Raw genomic sequence first — 13,896 nt, forward strand, 5'->3', positions numbered from 1 at the left:
CGAAACTGCCGATTAATTGGCCAACTGTGGATCAGCGGTTCCCCCACAGGAATAATGAATTGGATCAGCGATTATGTAGGCAATTTACATAAAGAGCGATGGTCCGGTCTAGAACGCTGCAGAACTGCAAAGTGTTTGTGACATGTCCGAACAGAAAACTGTCAAACTTTCTACTAAAACTTAGAAAGAAAGACGTTCGGTTGATGGTCGGTATCATTGCAGGACACAACCCATGGGGTCAGCATATGACCACCATTGGAATCCTTGAGGCCCCAATGTGCCTGTTATGCTTGGAGGAGGCGGATAGCACTGAGCACTTTCTCTGTGAGTATCCTGCCTTTGCTAGAGCACGGCTCCGAGTTTTCGGTTCCGATGTCATGAGAATGAGTAATATTCGTTCTCTAAAACTGGAGGATATTTACAGATTTGCCAAAGAATATGGAAAATTCTCACAGGACTAACTATCTCTATCTCTGTCTCTATTCTTTCCTATCTCTCTCTCTCTCTGATACTTTTCTCCTTCCCTTCTTGACTATTTACCCCCTTTGCAGAGTTTTAAATATAATGGGCTTTTAAGCCTGAGTGTTTTAGGAGCCACCAAATCTGCTGGTACTCCTCGGCTCGATCTTTACAAATTTCAATTTTCAACCGCCACTATAGATATCGAGTTCCGCGTTCTTCTGCTGTAACTCACTTCACTTTTACCCCTCATGAGGCCAACTTTGAGCAAAATGTGATGCTAAGTAGGTGTGAATATCAAAGTAAATGAATAGCTATATTTTTGTGTAAATGTATTTAAAATTTAAGCCTAACCTAAAATAATTAAGTGTACATTATATGCTATCGATGATAGTAAAAAAAATGCTGGTTAAAAAAAAATCTGCTGGGCAATCAGAACAATCATTCAGAACGCATGCCTTGGATATGGATATGTATATAATATTAAATGTATTTGTATTATACAGTAAACGCAAGTCGTTCATAAGCCATGGGGGCCACCCACACCAACATCCTGCCAAATTCACCAATACCATTTAGTAAATCCAACAGCCCATCAATAGAGCAATAATTCATCTCTTCCAAAGTTATTAATCATTCCCGTCAATATCAGTAACTGCTCGTGTTTATGTATATCTGTATGTATGTATGTAACTGTATACTAAAAATTGCTAATCATGCATACACTATAAGCCATAGATAAATAAAATATAGAATATTAAATTAAACACAAATTAATTCACATCCCACACACACACGCACACACACACACATGCACCCAATTAAACCGGCATATACCCGCCGCAGTGTGGTATTTTCCAAATTTTTCGCTATTACATTATTGTGTATTACATTTTGTGCGTCGTCTAACAACATCAGAACATCAAAACATCAAAATGCTGCGCAAAAACAAATTAAAAATTATTACTAACTCATGAAAGGCTGCAGGCGAAAGGACCATTATGTAATTAATACAATTCAATAATATGGCAAACGCGTTCTCAACCTATGTATAGTTGTATGTGTGCAATAAACAAATACCACCTCCATCCAATATATAAAACAAAAAAGAAAAAAAAAACAAAAAAAAGATGCAGCAGTGATTTTTAGTAGATAATAAATTATCTCTCCTTCTTTCCCTCAAATCGAATCCAAACTAATCTAAACTAAACTAAACTGCATTTAACTGAAAATCACCTTTTTTATCGTTGGTATTTTTATAATTAAATCTAACCATCTTTCACAATCATTTAATTTTGTTGAATTCAATTAATTTTGTAGTAATTACTTTAGTTTAAAATTACGCAATTTTCGTAGTTTTAGTTATTCATCTATGCTGAGTAGAACTGTTCACTGTTCCTGATAACACTTAGTTAGACACGCCTATTCATGTTGTATTTTATTATTTACAAAAATGTTACTCATAATAACACAGCTGGAGTTTATTAAATTACTAAGCACCGTTTTCGCAATGCCGAGTTAAGCTGAAGTTAACTTCAACTCAGATGGATGAGTTAATTTCGATTTTACAGTAGTGAGTAAAGTCTCAAGAGAGTCATTTCTGTTCGTTCATTCACCGTATCTGGTGAGATCTCTGAACAAAAATCGCAATAATAAAAAATAAAAAATAGTAAAATAACTGATAAAAAGCGAGCAAAAGAGTTTACCAAAAAATGGCAGCATCGACACTAAACTTCAGCAGAAGTTGAAAGGCCACAAAATGAAATGGAGATACAGAGGGTTTGAAATGTTTGCATTAACTTCACATTACTTTTAATTTTAATTTTAATTTAATTTAAATTGGCTATTTTAAGACGGCTACCTTTTATATTTTGCGCCCAATTATGAAAACACAGTAAAATAATTATGAAAAAGTGCTTCATTATTTTTCAAAATAATGCAACGCTTTTGCAACTAATTTTCAAATCACTTTTGCCACTCGACAGCGAATACCTCCAAAACGAGCTGCTTGCTTAAAACCTTCAACGAACTTCTTCAGGTGCTGGAAAACGTTGACCTTGGGCTTTCATTTTGATGTTCGGGAATAAAATGAATTAATTAGCTGCCAAATCACGGCTGTGAGACGGTTCACCCATTAATTTGACTTTTTGAGTGCTCAAAAAGGCTCCCATGTGAGTCGATAAGGATTCTGGTGAAGTATAATTCAACTTCGGCGGTTGCTTTTCCTTAATTCTTCGAAAACTGCTGGCAAACAAAAGGTTGCGTACCACTCAGAAGCGACGACTGCTTCAAGTTTATTTCGTAGTGCAGTTGCGAGATAACAAGATTTTATTAAACAGAACCGGCGATCATTTGTTTTGAATTGCTTCTTGCGCGAACAACTTTTCTTCGATTTAGACTTGGTACACCCACACTGTCGATTGCAGTTTTGTTTTGGGATCAAATGCATAGATCCAAAATGGGTCACTTGCTACTCGTATGATGTCATAGACGTGCTTTTAGCCACTGCGTCCGAATTTCTTCAACATTTCTTTACACCTATTGAAACGAATCCGAGTGCTTTTTTGGGAAATTTGCCAAATTATGCGGTATCCAACGAGCACAAATCTTCTTGACGACCAAATGTGCATGCAATATTGATTGTATACTGGCGCCACTAGTGGCCATAGATGCCTCTATCTTGATATATGCCACATGACGAACTTGAATTATCAATTGACACACAGCATCGATTGTTGCACAACAACCGTTTTTGGATGGCCTTCATGAAATTCACACTAAAAGAATCGACGGCCACGTTCAGGGCCAGTGCCAGCGCTTCGCTGCCAAAAGTCGAAGTAAGTTGATCAATGCCTTCCTGTCTCGATAATCCACGTCGAAAATCAAATCAACGCAAGAAAATTTTCGCGAGTTACTTCCATATTTTGGGCAAGAGAAGTTTTTAACTCACCGAAAAAAGAGCAAAATAGAGCTCATAAGTGAAAATTTTAAAGGTAACTTTATGCTCAAAAATACCAAATTTTTTCATTAAAAGTATCGAATTACAGCTTATCACACATAGTGTTGCAAAGGCGCAAAATATAAAAGACAACCCTAGTAACACCATATCCCTCACAACTATTCTTAAGTGGTTACATGGGTTTCGTCGGATAAAAGAAGGCTAGTTTTAAATTTTTTTCTATGTAAAAAATTATTTATTTAATTAAAACTTTTTAGAATAATTTCTGAAATTTTCAAAAAAAAAATTAAAACTTCTCCATTGTGACGTCATTTCCGGTGACCCCTCGAAAAAAAGGGTAACTCCTGACAGGATCATCGAAAATGAAAAAACAAAAATAAGTGTTTTAGTTAAGACCATAAACTCGTGCTTGAAAGAAGGAACGAAAAAAAAGTAAAAATTGGAATTTTGGCAGACATTTTGCCAAAAAATTAAAATTTCGTTCCAATTTGATTTGCCGAATCAACAGTCGCCCATTTGCTTTGAGGTGCTTCTTTCGCAAACAAATTTTGTTGAATTAAGCTTGTCTTGGAGCACCCTTACTGTCTATTGTTGTTTGCTTTTCGGCTCATATGCATAGATCCAACATTCGTCAACTGTTACGATGTCATAGACGAGTTTTGAACCGCCGCGGCTGAATTTCTTTCAAATTTTCTTACACCAATCGGCACGAATGCTTTTTTTGGCTATTGTAAAATTATGCGGTATCCAACGAGAATATATCTTCTTGACGCCGAAATTTTCATGCGATATTCAATGTATGCTGGTGCCACTAATGCCCAAGGATACCTCTATTTCGCGATATGTCTCACGAGGATTTTGCGTTATCGATCGATGTACAACATCGATTGTTTCTGTCACAATAACCATTTTTGGACCGCCTTAACGAAATTCATCCTGCATGCATCGAAGCAAATTTTTGCTAAAAAAAACAAATTTTTCAATAAAAATGTCGATAACCTCATAGAAGAGTTGGAAGATCTGTGTAAAACTATATCAACGGAATCTAAGTAATAAGGTTTTTGATGATATTTCTGACTTTTTTTCAGGGACCCAACCAGTTATGATTTTTATAAGAAAAATTTGGAGAAAAAATAAAGATACTGCTGAAAAATTCACTTTTATTCCTTCAGTCAAATCATAATGGAGAAAATTTGGTTTATTTAGTTCCGGCAAAAATAAAATGCTTGGCTGCATAAGAAGAAAGCCCTCAGCACAATTTAACCCTTTGAGGCATGAATCAATAAAGTCTTGAAAAAAAATGCTTCACGGTGTAAATAGCTTTATTTAAATGATTAATAAGACATTAAAAAAAATATTATGAAAAAGTCTCATATTTTATTTTTTTTTTTGAAGGAACCACATAGAAAAACTAGTTTTCAAGTAAATAGTTATAATTGAAAAACAAAGCATCCTTCTTCCAAGCACGAGTAAATTGTATCTCAAACATCTGTGTAGAATTTTATCAAGATCGGTTGAGTAGTTTTCGAGAACATTTGACAACCGACTTTGAAAACACGGTTGCGAGAAAAACGCGTTTAAAGTTTTGAGTAACAAAAAAAGTGGCTTGGAGCGCACACCTTCCAAAGGCTGTATCTCCGAAACTATTATTCGGATCGACTTGAAAATTTAAGATAATATTTTTGAGATGTTGCAGAAATTAATAAGACAAAAAAAAATCGATTTTTGAACCCACGAAACCCATGTAAACCCTAAAATTTCCTAAATGCCAGTTTGCTCTCAGAATTCCACATTCGACAAGTGCTGAGACAATACAACCAATGCCTTCCGGTCTGAGTAAAACTATAGCCCTTTTGCGAATTATTTTTTCTTGGCTCCGAACAAGTATTCAATAAACACTACACTATAATAGTGTAGTAAATGATACAGTAAATCTCACTAAACGAATAATTTTATATTTCAATTTGTTTTTTTTTTATTTCAATGAGCATTAAAACAACTTAGAATTTAGAAGTGTAAACTAACGATATTTACGGATTTAACCTTAAGTTATCTCACTATTGTGAAATTGAAAATCATGAGTTCACTTGTCATTGCGAAAACGGCCTTATTTGACTAACAACTAACTAAAAGCCTACAATTGTCGCTCATATACGAATTTTTTTTTGTTTTTTTTTTTTCAAAATGCCCAAATGGTGGTTTGAATGACGCTTAGATGAAGCCTTTGAAATTTATATGGCATTCACCGATTATTTAACAATATTTTTTATGTGACTCATCTACGCAATTTGATACTTTAAGATGGCATAATAAACATGGTAAATCTGATCGCTTACAACAAAAAATCATATTTCAAATGATTGCTGCATTAAAAAATCTACAACTTCGCTCCCTTTTGGTCAACTTCACATTCTGAGACAGTTTTACAAAGAGGAAGCCCTAAGCTTTCTAAGCGTATACATAGTATATATTTAGTTAGTTTCGAGTTACTGGCGAAAAAACTCTACTTTCGCAGTAATTTTTAAAGAAAATTAGCAATAAATAATCTTCAATGTTCAAAGTAGCTCCGCGTATTTTTCTTTAATTTCTTACTGAACAGGACATCCTTGGCAGCACAAGTTGTAAATAGCACCGCTCACATGGAAAACTTAAATGAAACCTCAAAATTAGATAAAAAACATTTAAACAAAGGTGAACACTTTAATTGACTTCTCTCCGTATGCTTCACTCCACCATCAAAAGTAATGCAGTATAAGAGTGTAATTACTCTAGACGCAAACTTAACTTGAGTTACGTAAGAACGTAACGATGTTTACTCAAGTTTTTCCAATCAGCTTACGTATACAGTCTCATACCTACTAAATAAGAGCACGCAATTTTCGCAATATGTTTTTCTTCTTAGTTTCATTGAGTTCGAAAAATACACCTAACAAAAAGTAGTCCCTACCTAGTAGTCCTACACTATTTATAACTCGAGAACGGCTGAACCGATTTGGCTGAAAATTGGTGGAGAGGTAGCTTAGAACAAGGAGGCAGGAAATATAAAAATAAATAACTAATTCGCGCGTACACTTCTGTTAGGTGTTTGCCCGAACTCCTCCTCCTATTTGTGGTGTGCGTCTTGATGCGTGACTACCATTTGAAAGTTGAAGGCTGACAACTTTTTAAGCGAACCTCGTATGGCCTAAAAAATTTTTCATTTTTTAACAATGCATCAAAAAATAAAATTCTGTAAACAAAAATACAAAATCTGTTTTCGTTTCCGTTTCACACGCTTTTAAAGAAACACCTAAGAAACACCATTTCAAATGCGGCGAATAGCTTTTTTATGGCAGAAATGCAGTCGGAGATTTGCCATTGTCTTCCGAGGGATGGCCGCTATTAGCAAAAAACTGTTTCTTTTATTTGATTCTAGAACTAACTTACCCACTCTCGAATGGTAGTCACACACAAACCCATTCGACTACGGCGGGATTATACGGAATTATATATATCGGGTGTTTTTTTAGCTGCATAAAAATAATCGATATCGATTAACTATGGTCTGACAGCTGAGAATTTGAAACTGTACCGACATTTCTGTTCAGTAACGTTTGGCAAGCCCTCATGAATCGGTTAACGTCAGAACAACGCTTCAAAATTGTGAAAATTTAGCTATAAAATATAATAATAAATAAATCTGTTCGCGTAGTTCATAGTGGGAAGTGTTCAAGACGACGCTACAAAGTCAATTCGTCCTCATTCCCAACGTGTTGGCGTTTATGCTTCTACTAGGTGGCAAATTTTACGTAACGATCTGGCCTTACCTGCCTATAAAATACAGCTCGTGCAAGAATAGCACCCAAATCATCATAGTTTGTGTCGCATTTTTGCTGATTGGACTCATTTAAATTTATTATTCAGATTTATTGGAAAAAGTCATAAATCAAAAATCGTACTGATCGAATGGAACACTTAGTACATTTAACTCGTAGCCGCGACGGACATAAGCCGGATATCATCTTCAAGTAATAAATGCCATAAAATGATCAACCAGATTATATACGAAACAAAATTTATTTCAACAATATCTCCTTTTTGTATTACCTTTTCTCAAGCTCTTAAAAAAAAAACACCCGACATATGGTGCATTGCGAAAAATTAAAAAAATATCAGAGGGAGGTGTTTTGCAAAAATGACAGAAAATAAATTGTTTCCCAAAAGTTGCGACCAAAAATTCCAGTATTTTATGTCGCTGCACTGAAATTAAACACGAAATTCTTTTTTATGTTGAGAGGCGTTCTTTGTGCTTCAAATTAGTATCTAAACAAATTAGTGTCTGAACAAATTATCTGTAAATAGGATTTTACACTTAGTCACAGTACTTCTAATATATACAACGTGGCGCAACATTAATAACCCCATCGGAAGACTTATAATTTTTGCAAATGGCGTCTTTTACGTCAATTATATTTGACACCTGTGAATTAGACGGCTGCAGTATACAACCAAATGGGCAATGAAGCGCGTAAGGATAAAAAAAATGTACATCACTAAAAATTACTTTTTTTTATTTAGTAAAAATGTTGTTAAAAAAATTGGATGATTAATTTTGCGCCACCTTGTATATATTGATCTTGACCTCACTGAAAATCGTTTTGGAATTCACACTAACTGCACTCGCTCCTCATTTAATGTAGAAAAAATCAAAAATTGCACTGTTAACATGCTTGGATTTTTTTTGTTTTTGTGTTGGATATGGGAACAATTTTATTTTATGCTTCGGCTTAAGCCAAATTGAACAGATAGAGTAGGCTGATTGTGTTTTTTTTTTGTTTTGTAAATTTTATTTAAATTTCTATAAATTACACTCTTTGTTTATAGATTTTAAAATTTTATCAACCAAAAGCAAAACTGCATAAAATACTTTACTTTTGTTATTTTTTCTCTACCGCTGTTACCTGTGCAATGTGCCTTGCTTCGGCTAAATGAAGTTTGGTATCCATGAACAAAATTCTGCGAAAAGTTATTGACCCATTGTTGCCGTTCGAACACCATAAACTTTCTTTATAAAAGTTTGAGGAATGCTGCCGATGTGACTCGTTTAAAGTCGGATCATTTCCTCTGTCGTTCCCACGAGGAGGAACCTGTAAAAACATGAAGCTGCTATCCAGACGCGCGTTTTTCTATATTAACAAAACTTCACCTCCCAAAAAACGATTGCAGCTACAGTCCCGGACATAAGTGTCACATTATGAATAAAAAAAATTCGAAGATTAGTTAAAATATTATTTTTATTACTATTATTAGAGGCTATCGTGACGGCTTTGCGCGCATAGTACCAAAGCAAATGTGTGCCAATATTGTCTATTTTTCTATGAAAGCGACTCGTCATTTTCTAAAAATTCTTGATTAAGGCGACATCGGCAAAATCCTTTTATGTTCTAGACCAGCGCCATTAAAGGGTTTTCCAATAACAGGTGTTATTGGTGAATAGATTGCGCTATCGAGAGATGATTAACAATTTTTTATGGCCGGAATTGGATGGTATTGATCTGGACAACGTTTATTTTCAACAAGACGGCGCTATTTGCCACACAAGCCACGAAACCATTGATCTTTTACGAGAAAAGTTTCCGGACCGTGTTATCTCTCGAAGAGGTGATCACAATTGGCCACCGAGATCTTGTGATTTAACACCTTGTGACTTTTTTCTTTGGGACCACGTGAAACAGAAGGTCTACGCCAACAGCCCAGGGTCGATTCAAGACCACAAAGATGGAATTCGTGAGGCTATCGAGGGCAGTCACTTTGCAATTCGGTTATGAAAAATTTCATGAAAAGGATATTGTCCTGTAAGCGTGGTCGTGGTGGTCATTTGCCTGATTTTGCCTTATTTTCCACTATTAACGGCATACCTCTTTATAATGAAACAAACATCCGATCATTTATATTAAAAAATAGCATTTTTCTTTGAATATCAAAATAACACCTCTGTTTATACTCTATACTTATGTCGGTCCCAGGTTTACGCATTGTATGGCCAATTCTTTTCCATTTTCTCTGTCGCATTTCAATGTTTATTGGCTTTTGTTCGCTTCCATCAAGGAGTTGTTCGTTTGAAATCCAGTTGTCGGGCAACCAGATACGGCAGATAGTTGTAAGACATCAAATGTCATCATTATTCGCAAATGCTTGTAACTTCCGCGTCGTAAATACAGACGCCAACCACATTTCACATCCATTCGAATTAAAAATTCGTAGCTTCTTGCGCGCTGTCAGCGGTTTGGAAAACCAGATTTTTTTGAGGCTTGCATAGGCTATATAAACTAAAATAAATATGTAATTGGCGCGTACACCTCTTTTAGGTGTTTGGCCGAGCTCCGCCTCCTATTTGAGGCGTGCGTCTTGATGTTGTTCCACAAATGGAGGGATCTACAGTTTTTCGCCGACTCCGAATGGCAAATATTTTTGTTCTTTTTTTTATGAGAAGCTGTTTATGGCTGAAATACACTCGCAGGTTTGCCAGAGTCTGCCGAGGGTTGGCCGCTATTAGAAAAAAACTATTTCTATTAGTTTGCTGTTTCATGCACGGAGATTTGCACCAACGCACTCCTGAATGATACTCACGCACCAATCCGGCGGCCACTTGCAAAAGTTGCGTTTTTGGTTCTGGCATCAATATCGTATTTTGCTCCACCAGCCAATGTGATTTGGCTTCGTAGGTAGGTGAAGCTGTTGGCGTTTTCAATGGTTTCTCCATAAATTATGAACCTGTTTTGGAGCAAATTGTCGATTTCCATGGGTATTAAGCCTCTTCTTTTCGCCAAGAGTTAGCAAATGGCGAATATATGAAGCAACTGGTACAAGTGAATAGATGTTGGCAACGCGGGAAGAGAGCTGCCTTGAATTGCATGGGTTGGTAAGGCAGTGCGGTATACCAGTATAATGAGCATTAGTCATATTCGCTAGCGGCGAATCTTACTCGATAACTTTGTTGTTGCATGCAAACTTTTCATCAAGTTAATCGAGCATAGAGATAGCGAGCGGGGAAATGACGAATAGAAGTGGCCTATTATTTATGTTTCGTTAATTTTTCTTTGTATTTCTAATATGAAATTTTATCATTTATTAACGATTTGTAAGAATTTTATTTATTTTAGCCAAATAAAGTAAATAACTTAACACTGAACGCTTTCATAAGAACAAAATAATTTTAATTTTTAAATTTTTGTAATTTTTTTTATTTGTTTTTTTTTTTTTTTTTTTTTTTGATATTTTCCTAGTCGAATTTCGTTAGAGGAAGACAGTAAGACAGTTTCTTTTTAATTGTGTTTTCTTGGATATGCAATTGAATGCCATCGAATAACAACAAGAACGAAGATTGCAGTTGTTTTTTTTTAAAGAAAATCTTAACACCTTGCGGTGCTTTAACAAGTCTGACTCGTGATGAAAATTTTTCCCCAAACATGAATATGACGAGCCAGGCTCGTGAATAGATCGTAATGTAATGAATCGGTTTCAAATAAATAATAAATAGAAAAAGTATTAGAGTTTGTTTCCAGAACAACAGTATTGAGCAAAGTGTCTATATCGGAGGCATTTACATTTCGGCTCGTATTGTGACCTCTCTCGCGCATCAGTCCAATCTGTTTACCACGCGTTGACGCGTAACACTTGGGTCCGAATTTCATCGAGCTAAATATCACGGCAAGGGGTTAATTTGCAACAACAACCATCTTATAATATGGCACTGAAGTAGTAGTAGTCTGGTCAAATACTCATTTTTTATAGATATCTTTTAGGAATTTTTTTTAAAGAAAATAAAATGCGATTGTTTTGATTTTATAGTATGTTATTATTGACATCAAATAGTAGTAGTAGCTTGGCGCCAAAGCAGCGTCTTAAAAGAAGAAGAAGGTGGCTTGTCAACAGGATTTTGGCTCTTCAGGAAATCTGAAACGAAAAAGTTTAACTGATTATTATTCTGTAGGCTTCTCATTCTGGCAGGTGCTACCCTCGTTCCTTTTCAGCAAAACATACCGAACAGAAAAACAAACCTTTTTTCAAAAGTTCGCCCTTTTGTTATTTTTCAAAAAAATCCTCCTATTGCAGCACCTGCCAGAATGACAGGCCATAAAATCAAAACGATCGCATTTTATGTTCTTGAAAAAAAAAAATCCCGAAAAATATCTATAAAAAAAGAGTATTTGACCAGACTCCTACCTGAATTGCTATACTGCAAACTAATACATACTAGTACGCTTCTTGCGGGTCAAAATCAGTCATGGCGCGGCTGAAATTGTCTTAAAAAAACATTACAATTAAACTCATACAAAAATACTTATGCACACATACAGATACACATTCCTATAGACATCACCTTATTGGTTGGTTTCAAATAAACTCGGCCTTTCATTTTGAGATCATCACAAATTTTTTTTCGAAACATTTTTGTTAGTCGTAGTTAACTTATATTTGTCACATTATATTTGATGTATGTATGTATTGTATTTTATTATGATTTGTTGTATTTGTATATTTTAAGTTGGCTTACTTTTGTGATATTTTCTTATAAATAATAAGCATACAAAATTTCATATGATATAAAATATTTCGAGATTTTCATTTATATATAAACATTTTTTTGTGTTCATTTTTACAGTTCAACTGTAGCGCATCCTTCCGAGTTGCCGCCATCGCCGCATCAATGGGAATGACGGCAAAATGAGGCCATAGCCGCCTAAAAGTAGATACTAATTCAAAACTACCATAAAAACTACAACAAACAGCCAACAATACCACCCATCTTAACCAAATTATTTTCATTTAAATTTATTTAACAAAACAAACAAACTTACAACGCTGAAATAAATGAGAACAGCCGTGATCATACAGCAGTAGCTATACGAGTAACAATACAGACGAGAGCAAAGAGGGGCAGTAATAAGAGCAGCAGCAACATAAAATAGAGTGACAGCGACAAATATAATAAGAACTTTAATAGACTATAATTTTTAAGGATAAAGCAACGATTTTAATTTTTAAGTTAAAAGTTAAACAAATTTAAAGAATCATGAGGGGGAAGGCGAATCTTTTTGAAGGAATGATACTACGAAGGAAAGGATGAATCTAAATATTATAAATATATATAATTAAATGGAATGTCTTAAGAGAGTAGTGTGACAAGGCACAAGACACAAGTAATCATTCCACCACCGAATAAACACAAACAAACAAAAAGCAAATACAAGCGAGCAAAAACAAAAACAAGTGCTGCACGCGAGGGCAGTGAGGACGTCATTTAGAGCAACACTAGTCGCCTGAGGTAAAATACACAAGAAGTGAAGGGGAAACCATGAAGGTAAGGAGGAGAGCTTTAGAGAAACTGCTAAACCACAGCTGATGAAACAGACTTGAGCGAAGCGAAAGGGAGGTATATACAGCAGACACCAGACAGCAGTGCAGCGCGGAGGCATTTCAATACGCGTAGCAGTGCAGCAGTGATGGCATTGGCGCTCACATCCTTTGCAGGGTATGAGTGATATTGGAAAAGCATCGTCAACCAAGTGAGATAACGCAAAACGCGCTAAGCATAATTTCACCACAAAAAAAAAAAAAAAAAATACAGCTGCAGCAGAGGCGAATACTCAAAACTGTCGCGAAAGGTGTTTGGGAGCAATTAATACAACTCTATGTGGTACAGTGTATGTATGAATGCAGTAGTGGAACAGCAAAGCACAGAACAGAAGCATGAGAAAAACGAAAATGCAAATTACATAATTCGGGATAAAATGTAAACGTTAAACACATACATACAGGCGCAAATACGTATTATGATGGAAGGCGTATAAAAGTATACAAAATTCATGAATGTAAAAATTGAATACAGAAATGCGTAGGTACTGAAGATAAAGTAAAGAGAGGAAGGAAGAAAAAGAGAAAGAGAAGTATAAAATGAAGTAAAGGGAAAGAGAGGGGTATAAAAAAGAAGAAAGAGAGAGAGAGGGAGAGGGTCATAAAAAAGACGAAAGAGGACAGAGAGAGGGAGAGGGGCATAAAAAAGAAGAAAGAAGAAGAAAAAGAGAGAGAAAGAGTCATAAAAAGGGCGAAAGAAGAAAGAGAGAGAGGGAGAAAGATGCATAAAAAGGGCGAAAGAAGAAAGAGAGAGAGGGAGAAAGATGCATAAAAAGAAAGAAAGAAGAAAGAGAGAGAGGGAGAAAGATGCATAAAAAGAAAGAAAGAGAGGGAGAAAACGAAAACAAAACCACTAAGGATATTTGTCAAATGTAGCAGCAAGCAAAGTAAAACATCTTAACTAAAAGTATTCACGCCTTTTACGCCTCCATATATGCATATGTATGTGTATGCATAGAGGACATGAAGTTAATGATTGGCGTTATAATCAACAACAACAAATCAATATATGTTGTAGGGCATCTCCATGCATATGTACATACATACATACATACATACACATATATATATATATATACTAT

At 35.3% G+C, this 13,896-nt stretch overlaps 1 protein-coding gene across 1 annotated transcript in view; it reads left to right on the forward strand.

The window, feature by feature from the left end:
• Positions 1–13,180, forward strand: part of LOC129240715 (serine/threonine-protein kinase NLK-like) — a 215,037-nt gene extending 201,857 nt beyond the window's left edge. Inside the window, exon 7 of the mRNA XM_054876683.1 lies at positions 12,063–13,180. Coding sequence (XP_054732658.1) covers positions 12,063–12,117 — 55 coding nt within the window. The 3' untranslated portion in view covers positions 12,118–13,180. The remainder of the gene's footprint in view (positions 1–12,062) is intronic.
• Positions 13,181–13,896: the final 716 nt, after the last annotated feature.

This window comes from Anastrepha obliqua, chromosome 3, assembly GCF_027943255.1.
Source record: "Anastrepha obliqua isolate idAnaObli1 chromosome 3, idAnaObli1_1.0, whole genome shotgun sequence".
NCBI lineage: Eukaryota > Metazoa > Arthropoda > Insecta > Diptera > Tephritidae > Anastrepha > Anastrepha obliqua.